This window comes from Huiozyma naganishii, chromosome 7, assembly GCF_000348985.1.
Source record: "Huiozyma naganishii CBS 8797 chromosome 7, complete genome".
Taxonomy (NCBI): domain Eukaryota; kingdom Fungi; phylum Ascomycota; class Saccharomycetes; order Saccharomycetales; family Saccharomycetaceae; genus Huiozyma; species Huiozyma naganishii.
Window position 1 is genome coordinate 740,214 of NC_035928.1, and position 16,707 is coordinate 756,920.

The 16,707-nt window shown below is 47.9% G+C and overlaps 10 protein-coding genes across 10 annotated transcripts; 6 read left to right on the forward strand and 4 right to left on the reverse strand.

The window, feature by feature from the left end:
* Positions 1 to 403: 403 nt before the first annotated feature.
* On the reverse strand, positions 404 to 901 carry COS3 (Cos3p; the record flags this gene model as incomplete). The annotated part of the gene is made up of 1 exon (XM_022609232.1): positions 404 to 901. The coding sequence occupies one exon, from the start codon at positions 899 to 901 to the stop codon at positions 404 to 406; it is 498 nt and encodes a 165-aa protein (XP_022465648.1).
* Positions 902 to 1,725: 824 nt separating this feature from the next.
* KNAG0G03460 (alkene reductase) lies at positions 1,726 to 2,928 on the forward strand (the record flags this gene model as incomplete). Its single annotated transcript, XM_022609233.1, has 1 exon — positions 1,726 to 2,928. One exon carries the CDS (start codon positions 1,726 to 1,728, stop codon positions 2,926 to 2,928), a length of 1,203 nt encoding a protein of 400 aa, XP_022465649.1.
* A 283-nt stretch (positions 2,929 to 3,211) lies between these two features.
* Positions 3,212 to 4,612, reverse strand: NGL3 (3'-5' poly(A) RNA exonuclease; the record flags this gene model as incomplete). Its single annotated transcript, XM_022609234.1, has 1 exon — positions 3,212 to 4,612. The coding sequence occupies one exon, from the start codon at positions 4,610 to 4,612 to the stop codon at positions 3,212 to 3,214; it is 1,401 nt and encodes a 466-aa protein (XP_022465650.1).
* A 225-nt stretch (positions 4,613 to 4,837) lies between these two features.
* On the forward strand, positions 4,838 to 5,092 carry MRPL33 (mitochondrial 54S ribosomal protein uL30m; the record flags this gene model as incomplete). Its single annotated transcript, XM_022609235.1, has 1 exon — positions 4,838 to 5,092. One exon carries the CDS (start codon positions 4,838 to 4,840, stop codon positions 5,090 to 5,092), a length of 255 nt encoding a protein of 84 aa, XP_022465651.1.
* A 170-nt stretch (positions 5,093 to 5,262) lies between these two features.
* KNAG0G03490 (uncharacterized protein) lies at positions 5,263 to 6,216 on the reverse strand (the record flags this gene model as incomplete). Its single annotated transcript, XM_022609236.1, has 1 exon — positions 5,263 to 6,216. The coding sequence occupies one exon, from the start codon at positions 6,214 to 6,216 to the stop codon at positions 5,263 to 5,265; it is 954 nt and encodes a 317-aa protein (XP_022465652.1).
* A 701-nt stretch (positions 6,217 to 6,917) lies between these two features.
* Positions 6,918 to 8,618, forward strand: NDI1 (NADH-ubiquinone reductase (H(+)-translocating) NDI1; the record flags this gene model as incomplete). The annotated part of the gene is made up of 1 exon (XM_022609237.1): positions 6,918 to 8,618. The coding sequence occupies one exon, from the start codon at positions 6,918 to 6,920 to the stop codon at positions 8,616 to 8,618; it is 1,701 nt and encodes a 566-aa protein (XP_022465653.1).
* A 186-nt stretch (positions 8,619 to 8,804) lies between these two features.
* On the reverse strand, positions 8,805 to 9,797 carry GTR1 (Rag GTPase GTR1; the record flags this gene model as incomplete). The annotated part of the gene is made up of 1 exon (XM_022609238.1): positions 8,805 to 9,797. The coding sequence occupies one exon, from the start codon at positions 9,795 to 9,797 to the stop codon at positions 8,805 to 8,807; it is 993 nt and encodes a 330-aa protein (XP_022465654.1).
* A 712-nt stretch (positions 9,798 to 10,509) lies between these two features.
* Positions 10,510 to 12,264, forward strand: PHO84 (phosphate transporter PHO84; the record flags this gene model as incomplete). The annotated part of the gene is made up of 1 exon (XM_022609239.1): positions 10,510 to 12,264. One exon carries the CDS (start codon positions 10,510 to 10,512, stop codon positions 12,262 to 12,264), a length of 1,755 nt encoding a protein of 584 aa, XP_022465655.1.
* Positions 12,265 to 12,778: 514 nt separating this feature from the next.
* Positions 12,779 to 14,122, forward strand: TUB3 (alpha-tubulin TUB3; the record flags this gene model as incomplete). The annotated part of the gene is made up of 1 exon (XM_022609240.1): positions 12,779 to 14,122. The coding sequence occupies one exon, from the start codon at positions 12,779 to 12,781 to the stop codon at positions 14,120 to 14,122; it is 1,344 nt and encodes a 447-aa protein (XP_022465656.1).
* Positions 14,123 to 14,462: 340 nt separating this feature from the next.
* PGA3 (cytochrome-b5 reductase) lies at positions 14,463 to 15,416 on the forward strand (the record flags this gene model as incomplete). The annotated part of the gene is made up of 1 exon (XM_022609242.1): positions 14,463 to 15,416. One exon carries the CDS (start codon positions 14,463 to 14,465, stop codon positions 15,414 to 15,416), a length of 954 nt encoding a protein of 317 aa, XP_022465657.1.
* Between the last annotated feature and the right edge of the window lie 1,291 nt (positions 15,417 to 16,707).

Consider the following 16,707-nt stretch of genomic DNA (forward strand, 5'->3'; position numbering starts at 1 on the left):
AGATACATACAGCTACAGACACATACATATACGTATACTTATTTATAGCTGTTTGTTGGTAGCGTTCGTGTTACGTGGCTGTATTTGAAGCTGGATGTAGTTGGGTCCACGCCAACATTAAATTATCTGAAAATAGCTTCTTTCCGATGTGTTTGCACGTCGAGTTCTAGCGATTACGGTAAGGGAAGTGTCCCTGATCACCGGACTAGTTATATGAGATATTACGATGGGGCCGCTGCTACCGTTTCTGGGTACTCGGTCCTCCAATACTCGGCTACTGCGTCGTTGAATACATTCAATGATTTGCGCATATACTTTTCCAGTTCGTAGTTTGATAGGTTTAATGCGAAGGGGATCCCCGCACCCTCTTCATCCGCTTGGCTTGGATTGTTCCCCTTGGCCACTATATGTGACTGAATAACCAACTCTTGAACATCCCGTAGGCTTGTTTCCCGCTGTAAAGACAGTACGGCGTGTTCCAAAGTCCTCTCTCGTACAAAACTTTGTTCAAGGAGTAAGCAACTGCGTCCCATGTCTTTTGGTCTGCTGACGGCCTTGTGCGGATAACACCAACCATCAAAGCGAGCTGCCCTGTCAGCTCAAAGCAATTTCTGAGGTGATATTTAGACGACGTATATATTAGAACCCCGAGAGTCCATACCAGGCAGTAACCTCCACAGATGGTTCCGAACAACTCCCCAGTTTCCGAGTTGGTCATAAACACATATATGAATATCGATATGTTGATGAAGATGGACACGATCACCCTCCGATGGTGAATTCGTTCGTAGAACCAGTGTGTGAATTTCGAACGGAAAACGTCTCTTGGGAGGATAATCTCTTGCTGTACGGAGGGATCATCCCATGAGCCCCCGCTGTATCGATCCTCCTTCACTGACATGTATCTTTATGTGTGTACGGTGGTCAGCGTGCAAGCTCCTTTATGCTTTTGGTTCAGTGTACGGAACTGTTCATAATCAAGACCGCCTTAATTCCAAATACATAAGGATTTTTTTTGCAGAGAGAGGCGTTCCGCTGGGAGTGAGAGTCTACACCGCGAAACGACACAAGCAAGTCTGGTGGCAAGGTTAGGGCAACAACACTACAGGGTTTTGTCGAAGTCTTGGATGTCCTTTCTCAGTTTGAATCTTTGTAGTTGCTGCATGATAGCGTTCTAGCACGCCGTTTATCTTGTAATTCCCCCGGGAGGCGGAAATGGAAGCTTTGTGGCAGTGACATCCCGAGCCCGTACCGGAACCCTGCCCCAACCGCAAACCCGAGTCCCCCAGGTCGCCCTTCCGCGGTCCGCACTCGCTCAGTCATCTGTCCGGCCACCCCGGACACCCAGCTCGAGGCCAGGGGAGGGTTCGCCGGACAGCCCGGACACCCCGATTAGGTAATATTCCACTTACTTACGTACTGAAACAATTCTTGTTCCGGTGCTTAACAAAGGCAGATTTCTCCAGTTTTGAAGTTCTCAGTTAACAGTTGCAGTTTACTAAACATTTCGGACAGGGCAGAGGGTACACGGCGCATCGGGTCCTCGTGTTACCGTTTCTGCGCTCGAGGGAAGGAGGCGGCGAACTTGTCAGAGTTCGAAAACATATAAAATGGGATGTGGATATGTACTTTCTTGAATAAACGTAGATGCTTATGCTTCTTGTGTAACATAGAACAGTAGTACAACACTATACCAAGAACACAATACCAACACATAAACCACAAATGCCATTCGTCAAAGACTTTAAGCCTGTTGCCCTCGGGGACACAAATCTGTTGCAACCTATTGAGGTTGGCGACATGCAATTGCAGCACCGTGCAGTGATGCCTCCTCTGACAAGAATGCGTGCTGCTCATCCGGGCAACGTCCCAAACAAGGATTGGGCCGAGGAGTACTACAATCAGAGGTCCCAGTACCCGGGTTCCCTGATCATCACAGAGGGGACCTTCATCTCCCCACAGGCTGGTGGTTACGATAATGCCCCTGGTATCTGGTCGGACGAACAAGTCGCCCAATGGACCAAGATCTTCAAGCGGATCCACGACAACGATTCATTCGTGTACGTCCAGCTGTGGGCATTGGGGAGACAGTCCTATGCGGACACTCTGGGGAGAGACGGGCTCAGGTACGATGCGCCATCTGACGGGAACTACATGTCCGAGGAACAAAAGGAGCGCGCTTTGAAGGCGAACAACCCTCAACACGGTCTCACAAAGGGTGAGATCAAACAGTACATCAAAGAATACGTCGAGGCGGCGGTAAACTCCATCAAAGCTGGTGCAGACGGTGTGGAGATCCACAGTGCAAACGGTTACCTGTTGAACCAGTTCTTAGACCCAGAGGCCAACATGAGAACCGACGAATATGGTGGATCCGTCGAAAACAGGGCGAGATTCGCCTTGGAGGTGGTCGATGCCCTAGTGGAAGCCGTCGGAGCCAAAAAAGTCGGTATCAGATTCTCCCCTTACGGTACGTTCGGCACCATGGCTGGGGGTAAGAACCCACTGATTGTCGCACAGTACGCCTACATCGTCGGTGAATTGCAAAGACGTGCTAACGAGGGTCAGCAACTAGCGTACATCCATTTGGTCGAACCTCGTGTAACAGATCCATTCCTAACAGAAGGTGAAGGTGCCTACAATTTGGGTACAAACGATTTCGTTTACTCTATTTGGACAGGCCCAATCATCAGGGCAGGTAACTTGGCTTTGCACCCTGATGTCGCAATCGAAATGTTGAAGGACAACAGAACTTTGATCGGGTACGGCCGTTTCTGGATCGCTAACCCTGATTTGGTCAGGAGATTAAAGGACGGTTTGCCCTTGAACAAGTACGATAGAGACACTTTCTACCGTATGAGCGATGAAGGATATTTAGATTACCCAACTTACGAGGAGGCCCTAAAACTGGGTTGGGACAAGCAGTAAATAGCTTGCTCTTGTTTCAAGGACTCCCTTTCATCAAGTATATAGAAGCAACAAGTAAGACATATAACGCCAACTCCGTCTGGTAAATTCCTTTACATTAAGATCTTTAGCCAGTTATTTAATATCAATGACAAAATGAAATATATCAGCGGTAGTCTGAAATGACCACTCATTGTGAAAGAAATTGATTCCAAAGGGAAATACTAAGTATAGGTCAAACAAAAATATAAACGTATACAATATTGAAAGCACATGGAGTCCTAATTCAATACATTTGCCAAACTTATAGCGGGAGAGAGATATCGCACATCATAGCGAGATGGTCGCTTGGATACTCATTTTCGTGTGGTTCTGTATGATCGCACATTTCCTCTTTCAAGGGCATTCGTAAGTACCCGTTTATCTTTATCCCGGTCTGCCTCTCCAATGCTTGTAAATCTGAAATCTTGGTCGCGTTCTCAGACCATTCGGTAATTAAAAATATATAGTCCAATAGTCCGGACCAATGTAATGCGCGGTGAGATAACTGTGGCTCTTGATTGACACTCGTACTGTACTTATTTGAGTTTTCAGGATGGACCAAATGGTAGCCAATACCGTAGAGGGAAACACCTTGTAACGGGATGCAGTTATGCAAGTTTTGTAAATGTTGAACTCTTTCCACTTGTTCGGGCATCGCATCGTACGTATAAGGTCTTGGATCCTGCGGACGGTTAGTTTCATCTTCGACACTCTCTTGATCCGATGGTTCTCGTACCATTGAGTCCTCATCGTCTTCTAAGATACTATTTCGGCGTTTTGAGTAACGATACGAGAGACTACACTCGATAATGCTTTTGGCCCGGCCCTTAAGCTGGACTGGTTTATCTGTCAGAGACAGGTACGGTGCGTCGCACGGTTGGGAATTGAAATCACCGGTGAAGAAAGTGTAGCAACGTTGGCCCCTGGGACAGTGCGCGTCTGTCACTTTCTTTATGAATTTGTTCAATTCGCTCAGTATCACGAACAGTTGCCTTGTTCGCTCGAAAGTTCCAAACAGGTGCCAAAACAAATGAGTTGTGGAGAAAATGATGGGTCTTGACGTCTTGTGGTGTTTCAGGCGGAGTGCGACGGCCAGGGCCACAGTGCGAGTTCCTGTTGTTGCTGCGATATCGTCGCCCGCGACGTAGTCATCGAGACACAGGGGCAATTTATCCAGAGGAGTATCTTCAAACATTGATGTCTTCCAAACAATGGCCACGCCATGGACTTTCCCCGGGAAATTGAAGAACCCGCCCTTGTACCCTAACCGATCGAACTCCTCCACCCAAAACTTGTCCCACTGGATTCTATCCGTCTCTTGCAGGCACACTACGTCCGCGTCGTAGTATTCCAATTCTTGGATCAGCACCTGCGATCTTCTGTGCCATTTGATGGCATCTTTAGCATCAGGGAAAGTAGTTCTTCTGATCAGCGTCTGTGCAAGTGTATTGTACGTCATAATTTTCACCCGCACATAACCATCTCGACAAGGTACACCCCCGACGTACGGCACCTCCAGTAAAGGCCGCTTGATAAAAATTTCCCGAGCAACATCTGCCCGTTCTGCCTTCTCTCTTTCACGTTTCTCTCGCCTCAACGCCCTTATTCTTTCAATATACTCCGGTGTGATTTCACTTCTGGGTAGCTTGGTCTTCTGCACCATACCGTGACCAAATTAAATATTTACAGGAGGGCTGGTAGAAAGCAGCTAGCGATATATTCTACTGTTCGTGTTCTTTCTTGACTACTCTCCTACGACTACTTCATCCATTGGCAACGGCCCTTTATAAAAACTGAGAACTTACTGAACAAAATTTAAAAGACCTTCAAAGAGGTGGCTTCAACGAAGAGCAGCCCCAGTTCACAGGGACAGACAGCGGCAGCAGCGATGGTCTTTTACAAAGTGACTCTAGCGCGGTCCCTGATCGGGATGCCGAGGGCCACGCGGCAGATCGTGAAGACTCTTGGGTTGGGCAAGAGGGGGTCCACGGTATACAAACGGGCGACGCCCGCGATAGCAGGGTCGCTGCTAAAGGTGAAGGAGCTTATCACCGTCGAGGTGTCGCCGCAGAAGGTCAGCAAGGGGGAGATGAGACTTGCGAGGAAGTCCAACCCGGGCTACGTTGTCGAAGCTCAGAGCTAGAGGCGTGATGCCCAGCAACGCTAATACATTCTTATAGCTTTCGGGAGCAGTGCGAGAGGGTATACATAGCTATCCGCATTGCGTATGCGTTTGCAACCCAGTCATGTATATACATTTATATATAGTAGGTATCGGAATTGAGAGCCCATTCGATGCAACGTATTATGTGGTTAGAACGAGTCGTTGGTTATTTCAGCTGGGAGGATGTTTCGCGGGACTTGTCTGCCCGTAGGAGATGGGTCCTCATCGTCATCCTCATCGGGAGCTATACTGAAGGAATCGACCATACGGAATATATCGCTTCTGTCCATGGCTTTGCCGTCGAAACTGAGATCGAAGCTGTCGTTGTGGCCCCCTCCGCTGGCCACTTGGTCCACTGGTCTCTTTGACCCAGTGACATTCTTCTCCTCCACTTGTCGCGGTTCGACAGTTTCTGTAGGTCGGTCTGCCCCCTTGACTAGTTCCATGTTTTGCAAGTCCGATAGAGTGTAAACGGGCCTCTTCCCAGCAAAGAGCAGCAACGGTTCGCCCCGTATAGAGCTTGTTTTGCTCACAAACAAAGAATTGAGAGCCGTGGTACGCTGCTTCGTGTGGCGTTCCAACGGTCTCAGCAACTTGACGCAGTTTCCGCTGTTGCCCGGTTTCGACTGCCGCTTGACAGAGGCAACGAGAGGTCTTAACTTCCCATCGGCGCCCCTTAACCTGTCTAGCTGCACGATATCCTCTGTAAAGTATCTGTTTAGAATACACGCTAAGTCACCGGAGCTGGATGGAACCGTAGGTGCAGATACTGCCGCCGTAGCTTCTTTAACCTGTCGCCGTGGCTGCCTCACAGTAGGATACGTTGTGTAGTTAGGTTGGTTTGCAGCGTGGTACACCGATGGATGGTTCATCGACTGATTGACCACAGGGTACAGAGTCTGGTTGTTCGCAGTGTGGTACAGTGTCGGATGGTAATTCTGGTACGCTCCGCCGACATTGTAGTTCTTTGTTCCGGGGACTACCCCGGCTGCTACATAACCACCACCACCACCAGCCTGCCTTAACCCAGCATCCCTCCTGTTCGGGAGACCGTAGCCCTCCCCCTGCACTGACGACTTATTATTCAGCGTTCTCTTGTACATAACCAGATGAGCTCTACCTTCAGTACAAACAGCACTCTGTTACCAGTCAACCCCCTGGTAATCTGAACCTAGCAGCACTCCTGAAGTCGTCCAGCTCTCCACTCAATGGCTCCATCCATCTCTCCATCTATGTGTGTGTGTACAGCCTCTGTTTAAATTCAAAAGTGCACTGTTTTGCAGTTTCCGGATTCGGACGCACCGATGAGCCCGCCACGAGGGACCGGGGGACCAGGGTATGGGCCCTCCAGCGGCCCATGGCACCGCCAACACGATAGGGACAGCACCCCCCACAGCACGTCAATTGACCCTGCCGCGTCCCGACCGCCCCGCTCTATCCAACAACCTTCACACCGATACAATCCTCGCAACACTCCGAAGCACGTTTGAAGGTACACTCGCGCACACAAGGCAACAGGTACAGGATCGACACACACACCCGAGGGACCCATGCAGAGTCCACTGGGTCCAACAGGTCCAGCGGTTCCAACGGTCTCGGCACCGCTGCCCTCCTATAGTGTGTGCGTGTCCCCATTCTCCACTCTGATTGGTCAGTTTGCATCCCCTCAATAATGCCTCGAGGCCTCGAGACTATAAAATAAGCGCAACGTCTGGGGGGATCGCCAGAAGGTGCTTGGCAATTGGCAGTTGGTCGTTTGGCCGTTTCGGAGTACGTGACAGTCTCTGCTTTTAACCATTATACTATGCTTAACGGTGCCTCTACTGTGGCGCGTGCTGCACGCACCGCACGCTGTACCACTACGTTTATTTTACTTGGGAAAGGTTCCCCCCAGTTTATAAGGCTCGCCTCAACAGTTGCGAAACCTGCAAGTGAACCCCCCAAGAAGGTTATTGCGGGGGCAAGCGCAAGTGCAAGTGCAAACGCAGGACAGAAGAGTGTCTCTGGTAAACCCTTGCAAAATTCGAAAGTGACTGCCGTGGATGCACATGGGACAGGCCCCTCATCTTTCAAGACGGTGATCACCATAGGGACACAGCACCAGGATAATAAACCCAACGTCGTTATTTTGGGGGCCGGATGGGGGGCCATCTCGTTTTTGAAACATATAGACACCAAAAAATATAACGTCTCGATCATCTCCCCCAGAAATTACTTCCTATTCACTCCGTTGCTACCGTCCACACCAGTGGGGACCGTCGATGAGAAATCAATCATTGAACCAGTGGTCAATTTTGCCTTGAAGAAAAAGGGCAGCGTCAGTTACTACGAGGCTGAGGCAAAACAGATTAACCCAGAACGTAACACTGTGTCCATCGAAAACGTCTCCTGGGCGGCCCAGTTGTCCAAGGACGATTTACCCAACGTGAATCTCGGGATCCAGAAGGGCGACCCCTTGGAGATAAAGTACGATTACTTGATATCTGCAGTGGGTGCAGAACCAAACACTTTTGGAGTCCCAGGGGTCGAGGAATACGGCCATTTTCTTAAGGAGATCCCAGACTCCCTTGCGATTAGGAAAGTGTTCGCCAAAAACATGGAAAGAGCGAACTTCTTACCCGAGGGTGACCCAGAGAGGAAAAGACTGCTCTCCATCGTCGTCGTGGGTGGTGGTCCCACTGGTGTAGAGACGGCAGGTGAATTGCAAGATTATGTCACGCAGGAACTACAGAAGTTTCTACCGTCGTTGGCAAAGGAGGTCCAGATCCATTTAGTAGAGGCTTTACCCATCGTTCTAAACATGTTTGAGAAGAAATTGTCCTCGTACGCTCAGGAAGTGCTAGAGAAAACATCTATCAAATTGCACCTTAGAACCGCAGTGTCCAAAGTAGAGGAGAAACACCTTACAGCAAAGACGAAACACGCAGATGGAACAGTCACCGAGCAACAGATCCCATACGGTACTCTGATCTGGGCCACGGGGAATAAAATGAGAGCCATCGCAAAAGATTTGACTACAAAGATACCAGAACAGAAGAACTCGACGAGGGCATTGACCGTCAATCCATTCTTGCTAGTGAAGGGATCAAATAACATCTTTGCCGTCGGGGACAACGCGTTCATTGGGTTGCCACCAACGGCACAAGTCGCCCACCAAGAGGCAGAGTACTTGTGCAAAGTGTTTGACAAGATGGCACGCATACCGGACTTCCACCAGACTTTAAAGAACCGAACGGATAAAGTGGACCTGTTATTCGAGGAGAACAAATTCAAACCTTTCAAGTACATACATTACGGTGCGTTGGCGTACCTTGGTGCCGAGAAGGCTATTGCGAATATCACATACGGCAAGCGCAACCTGTACACTGGGGGTGGTATCTTCACTTTCTACGTATGGAGACTCGTCTACTTGTCCATGCTGTTATCTGCAAGAACAAGATTCAAAGTCATCATTGACTGGATGAAAATCACTTTCTTCAAGAGAGATTTCTTCAAGGGATTGTGAAGAAATTTAAAGAAACAGGTATCTATTGACATCTAGTCCAGCTTGTCCAAATTTATGAATCATTGTTATTATTTATTCCGTATACTATATCGAATCCTTGTTATTTATTGACATTCTGTGACTTCCCCATAACGCCGCCACTACAGATGACGGGGACCGCACCACACAGAGTCATCGGAATCCCGTTCATTGGAAGGCACCCCTTACTTTGCTAATGTTATCCAGCACCAGCTGCTGCGGTTGCTCGCTGTCCCTAAGCACGATAAAGCATACCATGTTGTCCGTCAAATCGCTGACGTATATCGAGTCGTTCAGCACCAACGTTTTAAACCCGCTTTTCAACTTCGTGCAACTCTGCTTGTAGTTCTTCATTATATTCGAGATCTTTTCAAACCTCTTCGGGTCCCTGCTTGGTTTCCCCCTGTTTGCAGTGACGTTTGTATTTGTCCCTGAGGGTGTTGGAGTAGTCGATACAGTGGCGGGTTCAATCTGTGTCCCCTCACCAGGTGTTTCCGTAGAGCAAATCACCAAAAACGTCGTCTTTTCGAACAGGATAATCTCGTAGGCGTCCACTATATTTTTGAACTTGACCAAGTTGCTCTGATGAATGGACATATTGGGGATAAGCGAGCACACTATTTGGGACCAAGCCCTGTACAAGCTCTCATCCCATATAGACGTCGGGAACCCAACGAGGTCTGGGAACCCGTACTCCGCGGACGTCTCCTGTAACTTGTCCATCATAATCTTGAACAGTTCCTCCCTCTTGTCCAACTGTACAAGGTCCATCTTGTGAAGGAGCACGAATATCTTCGCCTGAGGGGAGTACTTCTTGAGCAGTTTCAGCGAGCGCATGAAGATCTCGATATCCTTCATCACCTCTGTGGACTCGACGTCGAACACGTGGATGAGCACCTGCACCATTTGGAAGATATGGTCCTTCTGCTTCGTGAAGTAGTTCTCCATGAACACATCTTGCCCACCACAGTCCCACAGATTGAGCGTCATGTTCCCCAAAAAGCGCAGATGCGAGTGCTCGACGTCGATGGTCGCCCCAAGCCGCCTCGTATCAAACGCACTGTAGTTCGAGAAGATTATGGACCGCATCGAGGACTTCCCGGACCCAGACCGGCCCATCAGCAGCAGTTTCTTCCTATTGTTGTTCTGTGTGGCAGACATTCTCGCAGCAGAACCCTGTGACACACGGCCCCACGTCAACCAGAACACATCGAACAGTTGCCAAGAGCCATGCCATGGGGCCCTCTTTATCTCTTGTACGTCTCTGCACCGTCGGCGACAGCACCTAATACCAAAAGGGGAAACCATTTCCCGAAATAAAATCCACTGCCCAAAAGGGGAAATACCACCCAGAAGCGGAAGTATAATACCAAAAACAGACAACAACTCAAAAGAGGAAACTGAATTACCCGATGCGGCACCCACGTGCAGTGTGTCCCAAAGGGGAAAGAGCACAGTCTGGCGACGCACGTTTTCTGCGAAACGGGCCAATTTCCCGGGCTCCACGTGGAGCGCGATGAGCCCCATGCACAACGTATTGGTTGGTTGGTGAGAAGGTCAACGCAAGACAAACGTCTGGGCGAGTGGGAGTGGGAGTGCCCACGGGTGTCCGGCCCCTGTTTGATGATAGGGCGGCCGGAACAAGCCCACGGGGACGTCTTGCGTTGCATATAAATATCGAGCAGGATGTCGAAAGTCAATGTCTGGTTTGTCTGCATCTTGTGTCTCTTCCCCTTCTGTCTTGCTCAAATATAAACAGCAAATAAAACACCGCACTCTACCAGTAATTCACAGTATTACCACTACTGAGAACTTCACAGACACATTTCTATTTATACAGTATCTCTAAGCTTAGTTCAAGACACAGAGGAATATGGTTACTGAGGAAAAGCTAACTCAAGATGAGATTGCTCAGCAGAATATGACAGTTGGTGGGAACAACGCCTTCCACAACTACTTGAACGATTTTGCCCACATCGAGGACCCCTTAGAGAGAAGACGTTTGGCGTTGGAAAAGATCGATCAGACACATTTCGGTTGGTTACAAGTCCGCACCATCCTTATCGCCGGTGTTGGGTTTTTAACAGATTCGTACGATATCTTTGCCATCAACTTGGGTGTCTCCATGATGGCCTACGTGTTCTGGTACGGGAACATGCCTTCCTCCACACAAACTTTGCTAAAGGTGTCCACATCCGTCGGCACAGTCATCGGTCAGGTCGGTTTCGGGACTCTAGCGGATGTGGTCGGCAGGAAAAAAATCTACGGGACTGAACTGATCGTCATGATCGTCTGTACCATCTTCCAATGCACCACCGGTGGCGCTCCAGGTGTCAGCTTTGTCGCTGTCTTGACCTTCTACAGAATCATAATGGGGATCGGTATCGGTGGGGACTACCCGCTATCTTCCATCATCACAGCTGAATTTTCCACAACGAAATGGAGAGGCGCTATCATGGCCGCCGTGTTCGCCAACCAAGCGTTCGGCCAGATCGCTGCAGGTATTGTCGCTTTGATCGTCATTGCTGCCTACAAGAGCGAACTGATTGCCGCTGAAACGGGTGCCATGTGTGGACCAGTGTGTCAGAAGGCTTGTGACCAAATGTGGAGAATCCTCGTCGGTTTCGGTGCCATCCCAGGTCTGATCGCACTTTACTACAGATTGACCATCCCTGAATCCCCCAGATACGCTCTAGATGTCGACGCTGAACTAGACAGCGTCCACGTCCAACGGGTCCACGCGACAGATGGCAAAAACGTCGATTCTATCGTCACGGACAGAACCTCCGTCGGTGGCGGCACCGCGTTTACCAACACGGAAACGGAAGACTACCAGCCACCAAAGGCCTCCTTCAAAGATTTCTGCCACCATTTCGGTCAATGGAAGTACGGGAAGATCTTACTCGGTACCGCTGGTTGTTGGTTCGCGCTGGACGTGGCCTTCTACGGGTTGTCTCTAAACACTGCTGTCATCCTGCAAACAATCGGCTACGCTGGCTCCAAAAACGTGTACCACAAATTGTACAACTCTGCTGTCGGTAACCTGATTTTGATCTGCGCAGGATCCCTACCAGGTTACTGGGCTTCTGTCTTCACAATCGACATCATCGGCAGAAAACCAATCCAACTGTTTGGGTTTTTCATCTTGACCGTTCTGTTCTGTGTCATTGGGTTTGCATACCACAGGATCACGGACCATGGGTTGCTCGGCTTATACATTGTCTGCCAGTTTTTCCAGAATTTCGGTCCAAACGTTACCACTTTCATCATCCCAGGTGAGGTCTTCCCAACCAGATACAGATCCACCGCACACGGTATCTCAGCCGCGTGTGGTAAAATCGGTGCCATCATTGCCCAGACCGCCCTTGGTACGCTGATCAACCACCACTGTGCCCGTGACGGCAAGAAGGAGAACTGTTGGTTGCCCCACGTGATGGAAATCTTTGCCCTGTTTATGCTGCTCGGTTTGTGCCTCACTTTCCTGATCCCAGAGACGAAGAGAATGACTTTGGAAGAGATCAGCGAGAAATACCACGACGAGGTCGACCCTTCAAAGTATGCCCGCGCCAACCACAACCAGACCACCACCGTCTCCACCAGCGATTCAATGAGGGAGGAAACCGTCTAAACCGGGAGGTACAGCCTCCTCATGCACACACAACCGTGAACCCCGTCATCATGCCAATAATCTATCATTATACTCTACATAACTACGTTTTATAATCTCCGATACATATACCATTGAGTCAAGATAAAAAATAACAAACTGTACAATATTCATTCATCATCTCTCGCCCTCTCTCCCTCTCTCCCAGCCCCAGGGCTCGTTGCTCAGGGCATCGACACCTCATCGTCTGCCCATCACCTGGACCAACGTCTTTAGCGTCACTTTTGCCCAAAGAGGAAATAGTTTCAGAATCTTGCCGAAACGGGAAATAAATAACAAACCGAGAGAAAAGGAAAAAAACAAGAAAAACAAAAAAAAATAAAATAGAATCAAAACAACAAAGAACGTGTGTGTGTGTATCTGAGGGAGGAGGCGAAGAGATTACTGACAGCACATCGTTGACTAGAGGAGAAACAACAGCAGCAGCTTCTTTTCACCACCTCTAGCATACTACTAGTACATATCGATCTTCGAGATGAGAGAAGTTATCAGTGTCAATGTCGGACAGGCCGGTTGCCAGATCGGGAACGCGTGTTGGGAGTTGTACTCTTTGGAGCACGGGATCAGGCCGGACGGTTACTTGCAAGACGGGTTGGATAGGCCCAAGGGCGGGGAGGAAGGATTCTCCACGTTTTTCTACGAGACTGGGAGCGGGAAGTACGTGCCCCGTGCCATCTACGTCGACTTGGAGCCCAACGTGATCGATGAGGTGCGGAACGGTGCTTACAAGGATTTCTTCCACCCAGAACAATTGATCAGTGGCAAAGAGGACGCGGCCAACAACTACGCGAGGGGTCACTACACAGTTGGGTCGCAGATCCTTGACGAGGTCTCTGACAGGATCAGGAGGATGGCTGACCAGTGTGACGGTTTACAAGGGTTTCTGTTTACGCACTCGCTAGGTGGGGGGACCGGTTCCGGCTTTGGATCCTTGCTGCTCGAGGAGCTCTCTGAAAACTACGGTAAGAAGTCCAAGCTCGAGTTTGCTGTCTACCCAGCACCACAGGTGTCTACGTCCGTCGTGGAGCCTTACAACACCGTCCTATCAACACACTCCACTCTAGAAAACTCTGACTGTACTTTCATGCTGGATAATGAAGCCATTTACGACATGTGCACCAAGAGGCTCGGAATTGCGAGACCCAGCTTTGCTCACCTGAATAACCTAATTGCCCAAGTCGTGTCCTCCGTGACCGCATCGCTGAGATTCGACGGTTCGTTGAACGTCGATTTGAACGAGTTCCAAACCAACCTGGTCCCATACCCAAGAATCCACTTCCCATTGGTCTCTTATGCTCCATTCGTCTCCAAGAACAGGGCAAACCACGAGTCTAACACGGTCTCCGAGATCACAAACGCGTGCTTCGAGCCAGGTAACCAAATGGTGAAATGTAACCCAGCTAACGGTAAATACATGGCCTCCTGTCTACTGTACAGGGGTGACATCGTCACAAAGGATGTACAAAGCGCCGTTTCCCAAGTGAAGAATAAAAAAGTCGTCCAAATGGTGGACTGGTGTCCTACAGGTTTCAAGATCGGTATCTGCTACGAACCTCCCACTGCTACACCAGACTCGCAGTTGGCAGACGTCCAAAGGGCGGTTTGCATGCTGGCAAACACGACATCCATTGCTGATGCCTGGAAGAGAATCGATGAGAAATTCGATCTTATGTACGCCAAGAGAGCGTTCGTCCACTGGTACGTTGGTGAAGGTATGGAGGAAGGTGAATTTACCGAGGCAAGAGAGGACTTGGCGGCGTTGGAAAGAGACTATATCGAGGTCGGGAGAGACTCCTTCGTCGACGACGAGGAGTTCTGATCGTCCTCAAACATGCGCTTCCTTAAGAAAGAAAAAAAAATCCAACGTGCACGTCCTGATATACATATATATATATACATATATACGTATGTGCATGCGTGTATGTTGGCAGCCTCTGCTTTTTTTACCTATAAACCATTCTCATCTTACTCGTTTGGTATACCTCTTTGGTGAATTGTGAACATTAGCGGAAAAAAAACTCACACCGTAAAAGAGTGAAAAATTCACTCGATGAGAAGCAGGAAAGTTTGTTCTCTCTGTGTTGTGGCAACTTGAGTGCTTCTTGATTAGTCTGCACAATCACTTGATACATTCCCAAGCTAATAGCACAACCCAAAATATGTCAGACTCAGTGGAGGAAGACCCCAGAGAAAACATCTTGAATGAGCCTCTACATGGTATTGTCATTCCAAGTGCCCTCTTTATAGTAGGTGTCATTATTTTGACCGTGATGTCTGGCGATTACAGGGTATTGTTTGGATTGCTGATCCTGTTTGCTGTTGTGTTGGTCAGATGGACCAGTGCATATTCTCGCAGAAGATCGCTCTTCACGGACCGTTGGACGGCTTTGGAATTGGTCGATCAAACACTGATTTCCAAGAACGCGGCCATCTACCGTTTCAAGCTGAAAACCCATTTAGAGTCCCTGGATATCCCTGCTGGTCACCACGTTGCCGTCAGAATTCCAATTGGTGGCAAAGACGAGATAAGATTTTACAACCCAATCAATCCAAAGATTGACCAAGGCCATTTGGATATTATTGTGAAATCGTACCAAGACGGGAAAGTATCGAAATATTTTGCTGGTTTGCAACCCGGTGCCACTGTGGACTTTAAGGGCCCAATTGGTATTATGAATTACGCTCCAAACTCCTCAAAAGAATTCGGAATGGTCGTTGCTGGCTCCGGTATTACTCCAGCGTTACAGATTTTGAATGAAATTGTTACCGTTCCAGAGGACTTGACCAAAGTGTCGCTAATATATGCGAACGATACGGAAAACGATATCTTGTTGAAGGATGAACTTGACGAAATGGCCGAAAAATATCCCTACTTTCAAATCCACTATGTGGTGCGTAACCCATCCGAGCAGTGGACTGGAGATACTGGCGTTGTCACCAAGGAGCAGTTGGAGAAATATCTCCCTGTTGCAACTGATGAGAATAGACTAATGATATGTGGTCCAGAAGTCATGAAAGACATGGTTTTACGCCATGCCGTTGCTCTTGGCTGGAAACACAATGTCACGAATGCTAACTCATCCAACGGTGACGATCAAGTTTTCGTATTCTAACTCAAATCGTTATGGAAGTAGGGGCAACCTATAGTTTTACTTTAAGGAACGGCTCCTGTAAAAGAAAAACTCGTTTATTTGTAGTAGCATATGTATATTAAGAGACTGCGGGTTCAATGTAACTGTTGACTCCGCTTAGATATGAATAGCGAACAATACAAACCTAACCAAACTTCACATTTGTGGCGGCATGCAGCTTTGTAATAACAGGGTGTTAAGAAGGTGTACTAAAAGATCAATATTATTTTATAAACGTTCGGAGCATAACTCAAAAAGATCAATCCGGGGTGTTAGTGGGGATCCCAAAAGGTCAGCTAAGGATGTACACAAATATTGTAGTAGCGCATCATGAGGTATTGTCCCAAAGCGGGGAAAACCAAGAACTTGTGAGGATAAATTGGGAACTCCCTTTGGGAATGGACTCATGCCCCGATTCCCTTTCAATTACAGCACTGTGAACTATTATAAACCCGACATGTGAGTATACGAACTTGAGACATGCGAATGGCCTGTTATCCGGAACATATATAAACCTCAAGGTATCTGATCCGACATCTTTCAAGACCGTCTCTGAATCCAGGACCCAACGAAGAAACCAGTCTTAAACAAGCAAGCACAACTGTTACAGCTACATACTTTACGTATACGGCGTAAATACACAATATCAGAGTCCTTATACACTTTACTCAATCACAACTTGCTTTAACTCTCACAGAATTCTGAATTAAACTAAAGCCGCCCTTCGTTTTTTATCCTTTTGTATAAAATACTTTTTTATGAGCATTTGGGATTCTAAGTAAAAATTTCTTGGGAAAATATAATATTTTTTGATTAAAGTAAAAAGAGTCATTACTTTCAGGCAATGAGTTACAAGCCGCATTAGGCAGTTTAAGGTCGAATTACATTATAATTGTATAACTATGTATACACGTCCTTTAGTAAAAGAACTTAGAAACTATCACTTTTATTTTCTTAGCTTTTTTTGATTTGGAAACTTTAGATATGGTGGCGCCATCTTTTGTAGCAGTTCCATCAACCATTATTCAAATTGGTGTACTGGCAAAACAGGGGAACCACTTTTATACTGTAACTTCTATTCTCTATTGCATTGGTTTTGATATTTTCCCTATTTCGCAATCTTTATAGACAAAATCTAATACGCTGTATCTGTTCTTCTCCATTTAACAACCATAAAGAAGCAACCAATTGCATAAGCTTGTTCTGAAAAATTTATATGTCAACTACTCACTTACCACGACATTATAAAGTAACTTATCCAGTAGCATCAGAC